The 15174-nt window shown below is 40.5% G+C and overlaps 1 protein-coding gene across 7 annotated transcripts in view; it reads right to left on the reverse strand.

Moving 5' to 3' along the window:
• The window catches only part of PRKDC (protein kinase, DNA-activated, catalytic subunit), a 208749-nt gene that overhangs the window by 108410 nt on the left and 85165 nt on the right, over nt 1-15174 (reverse strand). For all 7 annotated transcript variants that reach the window (XM_053249047.1, XM_053249046.1, XM_053249045.1 and 4 more), the window contains 6 exons: nt 13691-13858; nt 12670-12797; nt 11635-11842; nt 11278-11456; nt 3513-3681; nt 2520-2585 (listed from right to left, as the gene is read on the reverse strand). In XM_053249047.1, coding sequence (XP_053105022.1) covers nt 2520-2585; nt 3513-3681; nt 11278-11456; nt 11635-11842; nt 12670-12797; nt 13691-13858 — 918 coding nt within the window. The remainder of the gene's footprint in view (nt 1-2519; nt 2586-3512; nt 3682-11277; nt 11457-11634; nt 11843-12669; nt 12798-13690; nt 13859-15174) is intronic.

Raw genomic sequence — 15174 nt, forward strand, 5'->3', positions numbered from 1 at the left:
TTTAAGTGCTACCAAGCCTGGAGAGATCTGAAAAATGTACAAAATACAGAAGAAAGCAATGTGTACACACACTGCTACAGACAACGAAAGAGAAGCCCACTAGCTAATTAAAAGAACTCTTTCAAGTAAGGTCACTGTCCTCTTCTGTTCTCTCTGATGGAAACTTGGGTATTATCTTTCTTAAGTTCCTTTCTTTTCTTCACCTGCCTTGCTTGTCACTATTACTTCCTCTTAAGCACCATAGCTTTTTTGGATGTAATGCAAATACATTTGCCACATATTTTAGTCATTTTTCAACTAGTGTAATCTTTCCTTCAGGTTGCTTCTCTCTTCTGTTACTATGACAATAGGCTGAATCCAAACTAGCATTTGCACAAGCGGAAGGACACTTCCATTTATGCCATCAACTCCTCACTCCATTGATATCCCCCCATACCACATCCCACACTATTCTTTGGGATCTTCCAAACCTCAGGATCAGCTTTTTTTCTAAAGATAGGGGGAAACATGCACTATTGACAGGAAGGGAGTGAACAGGCAGCCAGTGGGGCAAATGGTGCCTAGATCTAATGTCTAAACCCTGACAAGAGAACTTCTGCTTGCTGAAGCTCCTACTGTTTTTGCAGCATTATTATCTGCTAATCTTAGGGGAAGCAATGAGGGCTAAGAAGCAGCACTGATAGTGTTGAATGTCACATATTTAAACTAGTCAGTTCTTTTTCTGCAGGCTTCTAGTCCACTTATTATTTTATTTTATTTTATTTATTTACATTTTATATCCCGCTCTTCCTCCAAGGAGCCCAAAGCGGTGTACTACATACTTAGGTTTCTCCTCACAACAACCCTGTGAAGTAGGTTAGGCTGGGAGAGAAGTGACTGGCCCAGAGTCACCCAGCTAGTTTCATGGCTGAATGAGGATTTGAACTCAGGTCTCCCCGGTCCTAGTCCAGCACTCTAGCCACTACAGCGCACTGGCTCAGGCCTCAGCTTTTCCACATTTGGGTTCTGTCCACCCAATTTTGACTATATGTGTTTTTAAAAGGAATTCAATTGTTTATGTACCGTGGCTATCCTGCTTCCAACTGCTTCTACTTAACCATGAAGTAATCAATCAAAGCTGTGATCAGTGCTCAAATTATGGGGGGAAGGGAGAGCCTTGAAATCCACAAGCCTTCCCTGACTCCTCCCCTCCACCCCAGTTTTAGCCATATCACTGTCCCTCTATAGCCTAATAAAAACAGTAACTAAGGGACTTAAATCAGTGATGCCAGGCCTCACTCGGTTCATGAATGTAAGAGCACCATCTTTCCGAAAACATAACCGGTTTTGAAAGAACTGTACTGGCTGCTGATATTTTTCTGGGTGAAATACAAAGTGCTGGTTATTACCTATAAAGCCCTTAATGGCTTAGGACCAGGTTATTTAAGAGAGTGCCTCCTTTGTCATGAACCCTGCTGCCTTTTACAATCTTCTGAAGAAGTCCAGTTATGGTTGCCATCAGCTCATCTGGTGGCTACTCGGGACTGGGCTTTCTCTGTGGCTGCCCTGGGGGGCTTTGGAATATGCTCCCTGCTGAAACAAGAGCATCTCCTTCTCTGTTTGTTTGCAGGAAGACCCTCAAGACTCACCTGTTGTCTCAAGCTTTTAATCTGAATTTTAATAATTTTAATAACTTGTTTTATATTGTTTTTATTGTGTTTTATGTATTTTAACCTGTGATTTTAATACTGGCATCTGTAAACTGCCTTGAGATTTACATATCAGGTGGTATAAAATATGATAATAAATAAATAAAATAAGCCCACTAGCAGACATTATCAACACATATCTATCGCTATCATCACCTCATCTCCAAAGATGTCAGCCAGTAAATACCAAGTTCTATTTTTCTGGCAAGATTAGCCTTTCTCTGCAACCAGAGTGTTGTATTAGGACCAGAGATTCCTAAAGAGGGACTTCTCTATACAGGCACACTGCTTGGGATCACAATGCTAGGGACTGGGTGACAAGTTTGGCAAGAGTGACCTTGGGGTTCATTTTACCGCCCTCTGGCTGGGTTAGCAGAGTAGGGGCCACTGTAGAGATCTGGAATAAAACCTGGCTGAAGGACAATTCTGCAGGCTGTCATGAATCACACATCACTAATGTGACCTGGGATGTCTTGATTCTTATTGTCTGACTCAGCCACACTGCTTAGCTTAGCCTATAACAGTGTTTCTCGGCCTTTTTGGTTGAAAGACTAGCTGGCTAGCTTCCTAAACTGATGTGGACCAGCTGGCTATGCTGCCAGGACCAGCACTGATCCCTAGCACCCTGATTCTCATTTGAGGTTGAGAAACACTTGTGGAAAGAAAATCTTTCTGAGTAGGAAGGCATTAAACCTTCCCTAAAAACTGAAGGAGAATGCAAAATTGCAGTAGAATTTGCTTTGCTGTTGCTTTCATTACATTCAATTTATTACTAGGCAGAATAAAACATGATTGTGAATTTTAATGAAATCCAAGAAAATAACTTCTTACCTCAACTTCTATAGGAAATGAATAACGGTGCTGCAAATCCAACAAGTTTTCAAAAATAAACAGATTCTGCAGAGCAAAACACATGCACAGTTAAAATAAACGCTATACAAAAATTGTGCTCCAAAAACACCTTTTCTGAGTAGAAAAGAGCAACACACTCCCATAAATCAGTGGCTGTTATCAGGGGCGTAACTATAAATCGGTGGCTGTCAATCTAAAATCCACAGCCCTTAACTTGGGAAGCAGGCATCCCTTGGTGACATAAGCTCCCTCATGACACTCCATGCCTAAGAGGCAGAATGTCAACCTGTCACTTTCTAGTTAAAAGTTTAGTCAAGGGTAACTATCCAAGAGTAAGACTGTGTTTTTGCCACACATGCCAGATAATTTTCACTATGAAAAAATTGCTATCCATTATGTTATTTTAAATGGTTAGATGTGTTTACTGTCCAGATATCTGTTATTCTAAAAAGGGAAATATTTCAGACAGAATTAGATCAATGTGCTTCTAAATTATTATACCTGTACACATCAGAACCAATCTTCATTCTCACAGACACTGCCCCAGGACTATTCAAACAGGTTCTCCCGTGCTTTTATCTAGCTACTTTCCACTAGTTCCTCATGTCTGCTCAAAACAGCAAGTCACTGGTGACCCTTAAATACCCCAAACTTCTTAGAACAGATACTATTCAAGACAAACTTGACTAAGAGTCCCAGGGCACATGATACATGAAGCTAATCAAGCCTAGGTCTGGTCAATGCCTGGACTGGTGACTACCTGGGAACTCCATGTATGTCACCCTTGAGTTCCATGATGGAAGAAAGGTGGAATATAAATTTGACAGACTATAGTAGAAGTTGATGATTGGTCAAATGAGCACGGGGTTATTTGACTGGTGGGTCTTTCCAGAGCCAGATTCCTAGAATCAGGTTGGTAGAAGACAACTTCTACCCTGGATGAAATTTGAAATTTTGTTATTAAATACACACCTTTTCAGGTTTTTCCGTGAAAAGAAAGCCTTGGTAGAATTTACTTTCATTGAACACACAGCTAATAACCGCAATGGCACAATTATATGCAGCACAATGATACTGTCTCCTCTTTTCCAACAGCTGAGTTTCACCTGACATGTTTTCTGTAAAGGCATCATAGCAGGACCTTGAAACAGATCAAAAAGTAGACAGCTGTTTTACAGGAAGTTGTACATAGACCAGAATCTTCTAACAATTCTGAATTGTTGTAATGTAGTTTTTAGCTGACTCTTGCAACATGCCATTCAAAGGTGTACTGGAATATTTTCGGATAATGACTGGCAGTAGTCTCAGTAAACTCCAATAAGGAACTGGTAGTTTCACAGTGGTTCTGTTGGCTAAAACAACTGCAAAATACATAACCTTCAAGGAAAGATCTTGCCTTAGGATACCTGATAGGAAAGAACAGAATTCACTACAGAACCCAAAATAAGAACTTTCTTATTCTGAATGGATGTTCAAGAAAAATTACTGTATTTATCCAAATCGAAGATGACTCTGAATTTAAGATGAACCCCATAAGAAGTAGATATTAAATACAAGTTATACCTGCATTTACTCAAAGGGAACACGACTCTGAATTGAAGATGAAAGCCTGATTTCTAATATCAAAAAACTTGGAAAAAACCTAGGATTGGGTCCAGGAAAATACATTAAGGAAAAGAACAACAGAGGTATCTCACTAGCTCCTGCTAACTAGGCAAAGGGGCACCTTTTAAAGTGGTGGTTCACTTAAACTTAGCAGGGGGGGTAGCAACTGTTCCTATTGAACAGTTGCTCAGCATAGTGTCATCCTTAGTGGCTGTTGGTGGTGTCCCCCTCACCTTTCTTTTGAGATTGCGAGCCTCTTTGGGAGACAAAAGTAACTGATTTTTATTTATTTTTTGAGAGCATTTTTGTTGAAAAGCAGCATATAAATAATTTTAAATAAAATGTGTCATTAAGGGCATGATGGTAACTCTGACTGGAACAATCTACAATGGTTTACTGTCCTACCCTCCTACAAAAATGTATTATTCCCTTTAAAAGTCTTTTCTTGAATATCCAGCCTGAGATCTGTGTTAAAAGATCACATAGACACATACTGCATCGTGAACACATGATTTAATATATGTATTTTTGACCCTAGAAATCGAGGTTGCTTACTTTTAACAGGTGATCTTTTGGTGATCCATGTTCACTCATAAAATGGGTTCTACACCTGCACAGTAACCCCCACAGAATTATTCTTCAGCTCCTCAAAGCATTCTTGACTCTGCCCACTGTGCATGAGGCACGTCCATTATTTTCGGTAGTTAGAGTGCCCATTGCCGAGTTCCTGAATGACCGCTGTGAGGATCGATGAAACGTGGATGGATGATGACAGGTGATTATTACTGCAGAAGCATCCTAGTTGGAGGAAGGCTGGGTGGGTCTTGTGAGTGAACATGAATCACCAGAAGATCACCTGTTTCAGGTAAACCACCTATTTATCTTTAAAGTGATCCATGTTTCCTCACGAAATGGGTGACTGGCAAGCTCACGGGAATGGTGGTGTGTGCTGGGATGTAGTTACAGCACCTTCTTCAGAACTGCCCAACCAAAGTTGGCTTCCACCAGTCAGCAGATGTCCACAGCATAGTGTCTTACAAAAGAGAGGTCTGAAGACCATGTTGCTGCTTTGCAAGTGTCCATCATACTTATTCCAGACATACGAGCTGCTGACATAGCCATTGCTCTTGAAGAATGTGTCTTGACTCTAAACGGAGGCTTATGTTGTAGCACTTGAAAATTACTTCAACTAGGCAGTGTTAAAGTCTTTGTCTGGAGATGTGTTGTCCTTTTTTCTTTCCCTTAAGGGAGACAAATAGTCTATGATATTTTCTGAAACTTTTGGTTATTTACATATAGCACAGAATAGATCTTCTGACATCCATGGAGTGCACTGACTTCTCCAGAGGGGTAGATAGATTCATGAAGAAAGGAGGTAAGCCTATGTCTTGGTTTATGTGAAACTCCAAGACTACCTTAGGTTTAAATGTTGGATCTGTCCTCATAACAACTTTGTCTGGAAAGAACTTTGTGTAAGGGGAGTCAATCCTAAGGGCTGTTAGTTCACTGATTCTCCTTGCTGATGTTATGGACACTAAGAAAGCAGTCTTTAGGGAGAGTAACTTAAGTGAAGTAGAAGCTAGGAGGCTCAAAGGACGGATCTGTTAGAGCAGAAAGGACCAATGAAAGGTTCCAGGGTTCAATAGGCTCTCTAACTGGGGGAAATAAGTTACTGATCCCTTTCAAGAACCTTTTTGAATCAGGATGAGAGAAAACAGACCTTGCATCCCAACCCAGATGTCTTGCTGAGAGTGCAGTCATGTGGATTTTTATGGAGACACTTGATAGGCTGGAGTTCTTTAGATTAGTTAAGTATAAAAGAATCTGTCAGATAGAGGCTTTGTAGGGATCAAATCCCTTAGTCACCGCATAGCATGTGACTCTCTTCCATTTGCATTTATAATTATGTCTTGTTGGTTCCTACCTTTTGTTTAGGAGGATGTCAAAACTGAGCTTCCAGGCTGTCAGGTTCAGCACTTGAAGATTGGGGTGGAAGACATGACCGCCTCCCCGGGACAAAAGATTCTGAAGGAGAGGAAGAGAGTAGTGTTTTCCATCTTGGCTCATTATTTTAGATAATAGAGGAAACTGAGGGAAGAGGTAACAGAGATTTTTTGCCTCAATGGCATTTGGAAGGCATCCCTCAACGAGTCTTTCCCTAGACTTGCTCTGGAGCAGTAAAGTTTGCATTTCTTGTTGCTTTGTGTTGCAAATAGGACAATCAGGGGGTTCTTGTGAAAAGGTTGTGGAGAATCTCCTGGTTTATTTCCCATACGTGTTGCAGGGAGAAATTCAAGTCCCTTCTGAGAGTGTGTGCTATAGAGTTGCCCGCTCCTTTGATGTGTAAGGCCATTGGAAGTACACTGTGGTGTAGGCTCCAGTCCTCGGAGAGGAGAGCTAGTCTTGTGGTAGCAAGCATGACTTGTCCTCATAGCTAAGCAAGGTCTGCCCTAGTTGCATATCAATGGGAGACTTGATGTGTGAGCACTGTAAGATATTCCCCTCAGGGGATGAAGCTGCTCTGGGAAGAGCAGAAGGTTTCAAGTTCCCTCCCTGGCTTCTCCAAGTTAGGGCTGAGAGAGATTCCTGCCTGCAACCTTGGAGAAGCTGCTGCCAGTCTGTGAAGACAATACTGAGCTAGATAGACCAATGGTCTGACTCAGTATATGGCAGTTTCCTATGTTTCCATAGCTGAATTGCTAGATTGCATAAGGATCAGGAGACAGTTCCCCCGCCTCCTGGCTTGATGACTGAGATACGCAATTGCCATTGTATTGTCTAGAAGGATCTGTACAATGCAGTTTTTTGTTAGTGTAAAAAAGAATTTCAGTGCATGTTGCACGGCTAGTAACTCTATAAATTTTGTGTAGAGAGCTTTGTTGTGGGGTCCATTTCCTTTGAGCAAGATATCATGCACAATGGGTTTCCCAACCCTTTAATGAGACGTCCATTGCTACAGTTATTGAAGGAGCTGGAACGTGGAAGGGAAGACCCTTGGACAGAGACTGCACTGGAGGGACCGAAGTATTGGGATGGAAGAGTCGGCCACATGTCCTGGCTGTCCATGTTCAGTTTGAACAGTGACAGAAACCAAATCCATAGCCTCCCACGGTTTACTGTGGCTTTACAAGATGCCATCAAATCCAAGAGTCTTTGAAAGGTTCTTGCCATTTGTTTGGGATTGGCTGTGAATGTGAAGATCATGTGCACAATCAAGAACCTTCTGTCCTCTGGAAGGTAGGCCTTTCCATCCTTGTGTCCAAAACACTCCCTACGTATTGTATTTTTCTTTGAGGTTATAGGTTTAACTTTTTCCAGTTTACCTGGATTCCAAGTTCTTTTAGAAGATCTAAGACGTATTGAACCTGGGAGCTTAGGGTTTCCTTGTTGGGTGAAGGTGTGCTAATATCACGCTCATGCATTTTATAAATACGCGAGGTGCTGTGGATAGGGTATATTGGAAGACCTGGGATCCCAGAGTGAACCTCAAGAATTTTCTGTGACTTGGTCATATCCCTATATGAAAATAGGCGTCTTTAATCCAATGTCAAAAGCCATTCTTCCTTGTCTAGCAAGGGAAGAATGTTCTGTAAGGTTATCATTCTGAATTTCCTTGTTTTCACGATCTTGTTTAAGTGACGTAGGTCCATGATGGGACAGATCCCTCCATCTCGCTTTAAAATCTTAAATTATCTCAAATAAAAACACTTCCTTTGAGGAACTGGTTCTATTGCCCCCTTTCCCAGCAAAATATGAGCCTCTTCTTGTAGAGTAGGTGGGTGTATTTTATCCCTGAAAAAACAGGGAGGTTGGCGAACTCTATGGCGTATCTTGTTATAATCCTCAACACCCATGCATCTGTTGTTATGCAATGCCATGCTTTGGTAAAGTAGGCAAGCCTGATGTCTGAAGAGGTTTCTAAATGAGCAAGGCAGTTGACTAAGGGGTCAAAGATTTTGTTTGTCTGATCTTGCGGTTTCATTCTTAGTTGTTGTTTTTGTTTCTGACCATAGGGCTTTTTTTAGGTTGTATCTTCTGTAGTCTCTATGACCAGACTGCTTGTTCTGAAAATTTTGTCTAGTGTAACCTTTGAATTTCTGGGAATAGGAATGTAGGGATGGAGTAGAAGTGAATGTCTCTGTAGTATAACACAATTTCTTCACTTTCTCTATAGTCTCATCAGTCTGAAAAAACCCTCTCCATCGAATGGCAAATTTTCAGTCTCGTCCTTCATATCATTATGAATGGAGGTTGATCAAAGCCACACGTTTCGTCTTAGGTATACTGTGCCTGCAACGGGACTCCATTTCCATTAGGTATTTAGCTGTGCTCAAGTGTTGTCTTGGCTAACACAGCTTTAAACGTATTCTGAACACCTTCTGGTACAACTTTGAAATTGTCCCCAATAGAATAATAATATTTGGCCATGCAGGCCATGTAGCTGGCTATCTTAATAGATAGATAGACATGATGTTGAATAGAACCTACGGTCCATGGCATCAAGTTTCCTGCCCTCGTCTACTAGGGCTGAATGTCTTTCCCCCGATTTACTGTCCATGGAGCAATCCACCACCAAGGAGCTTGAAAAGAAGAGGGCATGATTCTTCTTGAATCCTATAGAAGCTTTCTAATCTTTTGTAAGTCAAGATAGAGGCTGATGGGGTCTCCCAAGCAGATATAACTGAGTTTGTCGAAACCTATAACACAAGCAGTAATGCTGGTTGTGCAGAAGAACCAGAAATGAAGTCACAGTCTGGGTCTTTCACCTTTTGGGTTGGAGTTTTCAATTTCAAACTCGGAATTTTAACCATTTCTGCAATTTGGATACAGTAAGATTTTGTTTCTTCCATAGGTGAATTAGATGGTTGGTTGGCTATATTTTCATCTGGCAAAGGATATTAGGGATTTTCTGTTTGGGCAGAACCCTCATCAGAATCAGTGGAAGAATAATCATCATCTGAATTTCCCCTTTTCTTATCAGGGGTTTTCCCCAAAGGCTTGAGAATGATGGATGATTTCTATATCTTCTTGAATTTGACCATCTCTTTGAGAAGTTTCTTTCACAGGACACTGCTGTCGAGCTGGTATTAAAGGTCTTTTAAAATAAGAGTCACTGTTTAGGCTTTTTGGTTGTCTAGGGTCTTTCAGGTTACCATTTTTTCAGGGTTTCCTCTTAATTTCCTGGATTTCCACAATCTGTATTCACTGAAGTAATAAGGGAGTCCAGGTGATGGTAACCAATAGGAACCCTTGAACTGTCTAAAGCTACATACATAGCCAGGGTCTAGTGCAGGCATCCCCAAACTGCGGTCCTCCAGATGTTGCTGAACTACAACTCCCAGCATTCCTAGACTCAATTTTTTGTGGCTGGGTATGCTGGAAGTTGTAGTTCAGCAACATCTGGAGGGCCGCAGTTTGGGGATGCCTGGTCTAGCGCACCCAGTGCACTCCAATAATCCATTGGGTGTTCCATGGATGAATACTTTTGGGACTAAGTAGTGGCATCTCTCCAACGAAATGTTGGTGTATATGAGGGAGAAGACATAGCTGTCACTCTAGCTGGAGATGCTGAAGGAGTTTTGGGGATAAGAGTTGCTTCCATTTCTTCATCTCCATCTAAACCATGCATTGAGAAACCTCTGAAGGTAGATCCCAGTGGGGTGGATTTTGTAGAACTCATCAATGACTCCAAGTTCTTTGAAGTAGTCTTATCTGGCACAGGTACAGTTGGGGATGTTTCTTTAGAAGTCTGCCCTTTTTTATTTGAATTAGAACTTTTATCCTGGTCAGGATTGGTTGGGGACAGTGTTCCCTCTAACAGGGATTCCCAGATGTTGTTGTCTACAACTCCCATAATCCCCAGCCAAAGGCCATTGCAGCTGGGGATGTTGGGAGTTGTAGTGAGCAACATCTGGATATCCCTGTTAGAGTGAACAGTGGTTGGGGAATTCTCAGGTGAGAAATCCACAACAGGTGAAGCATGGGAGGTGCCTGCATCATCCTGTTGTGGGATTACTTTTGTCTTCAGAACTGAAGGAGATGAACTTGGGGCAAGTTCAATCAACATTGGTGTCTATGTTGATGCCATCGTTGGTAACAAAAGTGGTGTGGTCTAAGTTGCAGCAGAATATCAGGGTCAGTGTTGAAGTTGTACCCAATACAGACCATGCTCAAGGAGATACTTGCATTCTTTGAAGATCAGTTGGAAAGACATGAACTGCAGAACATGAGGGGTATGGGGAGATTTTCCCGAACACACCATTGGTGTTGTCGCCAGTGTGGTAGTTGATTCCGAAGACATGGAATGAACACTGTCCCTCGATGTTGGGTTGGGTGTCGATGTTGAGATATGTCTTTGCTTCGACCCCAAGCAGTTAGGAGAAACATCCCTCTGGTGCTTCTGTTTTTCATGATGTCAGTGATGCCCATCTTTGCTGACATCTTCAGGCCTCTTAGACATCGACTCCAAGTGCTTGTTCTCTAAGCATTGAAATTATCCCCTTGGTGAACACTCTGACGTCAAACTTGATCCCAAGGGTCGACTATCAACCAACATCAAAGATGTCAAAGTTGAAGGCAGCAGTGACCGCAGTATCGGTGTTGGGCATCTTAACACGTTTTCATATAAAGCCGCTCAAAGTCAGAGTTGCCTGCTTTTTCTTTTGTTTCAAGAATGACCAATAAGTTATGCAAGCTCTAACATTATGATGTTGACACAAACAAAACAAACACTGGTCATGCCTGAGGAAGGAAGAGTGCCTCTACAAGAAGTAGATTTTAAAAAAGTTTTTAACCGTCCATTAGTACCAGTCCTAATTGCGATCCAAAAGAGAAATGTTAAACCCCCGAGTGTAAAAATCAGGGTAAAAGTATACTGATAATCTCTCACAGCAACTGAGTTCAATCAATTGAGTTCACTAGGTGAACACTGCGGCGGTCGAGAAGGAACTGTGCAATGGGCACTCTAGCTACCGAAAATAAAGAACACACCTTGCACGTGGTGGGCGGTGTCAAGAATGCCTTGAAGAGCTGAAGAATTTTTCCACCTGCACATTAATCAATTTTGTAAGGCAACATGGATCACCTTAAAGATCCAGTGGTACATTGGTCAAATGACACGAAGCATTCTTACTTTATTAATGCCTTTGTAAGTTCATTTCCTTCCACACTAGCAGAGTGCTGAAAAGCTTGGTTAATTCCAGAGTCTTTCGAATACACATCTTCTTTTGAAAGACGGGAATACATCACTTCCAAAAGCTTGTAGTAGCTCATTTTCTTGATGAGTTGCATTTCAAAAGCTGTTTCATTTGACTGGAAATTCACACATGCACATAGAGAAAAAATTCTCAGTCATTGTCTAGCAAGAATACCTAAGCAGCTTCAGATTTCTAATACTGTAAAATACCCTCCTTTAAAAAAAAAAAGATAAATCCAACTGTGAAATTATTTCAGTCCAAAATCAGTTTTGACGACATGGCTCTACATTTACCTTTGTAAACCTGGACTTTAGTGTATCCATGGCTTCCACAATAATCTTACTTAAAAAGTCTTTCAATGTATCCAAGCTGCAATATAGCAACAGGGTGAGGAGAGAGCGATCTATGTAGGCTTGACGGATAGCACTCGAGAGATGAGTTTCACTTTGAAACATTTTGTGCACAGTATCCAATAGCATAACTTGTTTGTCACACGTACCCCTAAATGCAATGGAAAATTTAAAATAGACAATTAATGAAATAAGTGTAATCAGTGTTTATAGGGATACTGCAAAGCCAACTGCTTGACTTCACATGCTTGTCAATAGGTCACACAGGAAGCTACACAAAAACTCGGTTAAAATATTGCGATGGCTTGAAGAGTTGATCCAGTTGCAGATCAAGGCTTTCTTTTTTATTATTTTATCTATAATACAAACAGAGAAACATAAGAAAAACAGAAAAGAAAAACTAATCCAACAAAGCAATTACAATGATTCCCATTACAATCTGTATACATCTACCTGAATTCGTTCCACCACCATCTCCCTTCCCCTCTTCTCCCTCTCTGAAAGATAAATGGCTGCAAAACTAAAAGGATTGATAGTAATAACAATAATAAAATTAGTGCAATCTGCATTAAATTTCGCTACAAAGAGAAACCGAATATTGGATGAGGTACCAAACCCTGTGATATATTATATTGAATAAATGGTTTCCATGTCTGAAAGAAAAAAAACTTCAGATTTATTCTTAATATGTGCAGTAATTTTAGCCATTGATGCATATTCCCAAAGTTTGAGATGCCAATCAGCTATTGTCAGAATCAGAATTGTTGCCAACAGAAAGTGTAGAGAATTCTTGCCACCGTTATCATATATAAAGAACGTTCAGTGTATTTTGCAGGAATATATGGTTTAGTAATATTTAACATGAAATTTTCTGGGAGAAAAGGGAAATCCAGATCAAGGCTTTCAATTTCAATAAGTAGCACCAAAAGGATCTGGAATTGAATCATTTTACTACTACTTTAAGAACAAAAATATTACCTTCTAGCAATTCTTTTGAAGCTCATTACAAATAGTTCCTCCATTACGTGCCTATGGTCCCTGCAAAGGATTTCTGTCATAAGTTGCAACAACATAGGACTTTGAGATAATTCTAGAGCATCTAGGAACTACGATGGGAAAGGAAAGAGAGATTCTATGGTTAGAAAATTCAAGTGTACTAAATGACTGAGGACAAACAATATATTTTAAGACCAACTCCAGAAGAATTATTATAACTATTGTCAGGAAATTAGAACTTCTGAGTACAATGAAGAAAGCCTCCAAACCAAATATTGAACATAACCTTCGGCTTATTAAACAAATCAAACAGGATGCTATCTTAGAAGGTTCAGACTGGAGAAAACCAAGGTCTCCCCTCTCTCTCCTAAATCACACCTGGAATTAGTGTAGCAAGGAAATACTGGTTCACTCTTAGAAGTACAGAAAACATCTTTAACCAGAGGCATGAAAAACAATCACAGTGGCTTGTTTGGCTGTGTAACCTTCATAGACATATCCTGGATGCAAAAGGGGCTTTTGCAGGAGGGGGAGAGAAGCGAACATCATTTCCCTTCCCTGTCTGACCACCCATCTCTGTGTAGCAAGCCACATGCACAGTTCCATTCCTGACTGCTGGCGAGGATGGATATCTTGCTCTGCCCTTGTAGGCCTGCCCAGAATGTCAGCCAGTATTTTTCTTCCTAAAATTACTCCTTATACAGTGAGACACATTTAGAGAAAATATAGCACATAAGAGTTGCACATGAAATCCATGTACTTATACATAGCATATACAAAATCTTATTAGAAACATTAAAGCTAAAACAAAATCCAAAGTACATTCAGAAAAATAAATCCATTCACTGAAAGGAACAGAACACAATGTATCATTTCTGCATATATTTAGTTTCACAATTCTGTTAGTTTTTAAAAAATGTGTCCTATCTTTGTCTCACAAAAGATTAATAACCACTTCAAAATATAGACTGAAACTATATATTATAAACAGCTTTTCACTTACTTTTTTAGTGCAATCTATGTAATTGTTGTATTTTAAGCTTCCTTTAGGAAATTCATCAGATCTCAGAGAGAAATTAAATACTACAAGTTGGTCAAGTGCATTCTTAAGGTCACTAAGTCTTTCTCCGTCAAGATTAGTGAAAAATGGAAGGATAAGGATTGCTTGGCTCTGAAATATCAATGTAATTTAGAATGAGTTCTCATTATGTGTTTAAAAATATCTAAAACTATCAGTTCTTTCAGCAAAAGGATAAGCAAAAAAATAATTAGCAAGACACAAATTACCCATGAAAGTTAACATTAGGCATAGTTAATTCTAAGTTTCACTATCAATAATGGATTGAAACTAGCTTCTAACTTTAATTTCAGCTTTTGATTACTTGCAAATTCTCATTAGCATGAATGCCAGTATAAACTATAAATATGGTTAAAGTCATGGGAGAATGAAGGGGGATTTGCCTGAAAAGGGAAAAGACTGAGGGATGGAACATACAATCTCACAGTCTTCTCCCTTAATTATCATCAGGAGATTTGGCGTAGGGTGTTGTTAGTATGCTGATGACACCCAAATCTATTTCTCCACATCCACATCATCGGGAGAGAGAATAGCTTCTCTAAATGCCTGCCTGGAGGCAGTAATGGGCTGGATTAGGGATAACAAACTCAGACTTAAACTAGGTAAGACAGAGGTACTTATTTTGCTGGGTCAGAACTCAGGAGACAATTTTGATCTGCTGGTTCTGGATGTGGTCACGCTTCCCCAGAAGGAACAAGTACACAATCTGGGAGTGCTTCTGGATCCAAACCTCTGCCTAGTGTCTCAGGCTGAGCAGCGGCCAGAAGTGCTTTCTATCAGCTTCGGCACATACACCAGTAGTGTAAATTTACTAAGATAGAGCACTGGTACATATGCTATTAACCTCCTGATTACTGCAGGTTACTGATTACATTGATTACTGCAATGTGCTCTATGTAGAGCTGCCTTTGTATGTAGTCTAGAAACTGCAGTTGGTACAGAAGGTGACAGCCAAGTTGGTCTCTGAATCATCTCGAAGAGACCATTCCTATACTAAAAGAACTATGCTGGCTACCAATAAGTTTCCAAGCAAAATATAAGGTGCTGGTTATAACCTATAAAGTCCTAAACAGCTTAAGCCCAGGGTTTCTTCACTATGAGCCCCATCACTCATTGAGATCATCTGGAGAGCTGCATCTGCCGTTGCCACCAGCTCATCTGGTGGCTACTCAGATGGGCCTTCTCTGTTGCCGCCCCGAGACTCTGGAATGAGCTCCCTGCTGAAATAGGGTCTCCCCATCTCTGACTTTTAAAGTCTCTAAAGACATTTATTCACCCAAGCTTTTTAGCTAGACTTGTGGTTTTAAGTCGTTTTAAGGCTTTAATTTCTGTTTTGATTTGTTTTCTATTGCTGTAAACTGTCCCAGGACAAAAGTATGGGGCAGTGTACAAATATAAAACAATTCATT

Source organism: Hemicordylus capensis, chromosome 4 (genome assembly GCF_027244095.1).
Source record: "Hemicordylus capensis ecotype Gifberg chromosome 4, rHemCap1.1.pri, whole genome shotgun sequence".
Taxonomy (NCBI): Eukaryota; Metazoa; Chordata; class Lepidosauria; order Squamata; family Cordylidae; genus Hemicordylus; species Hemicordylus capensis.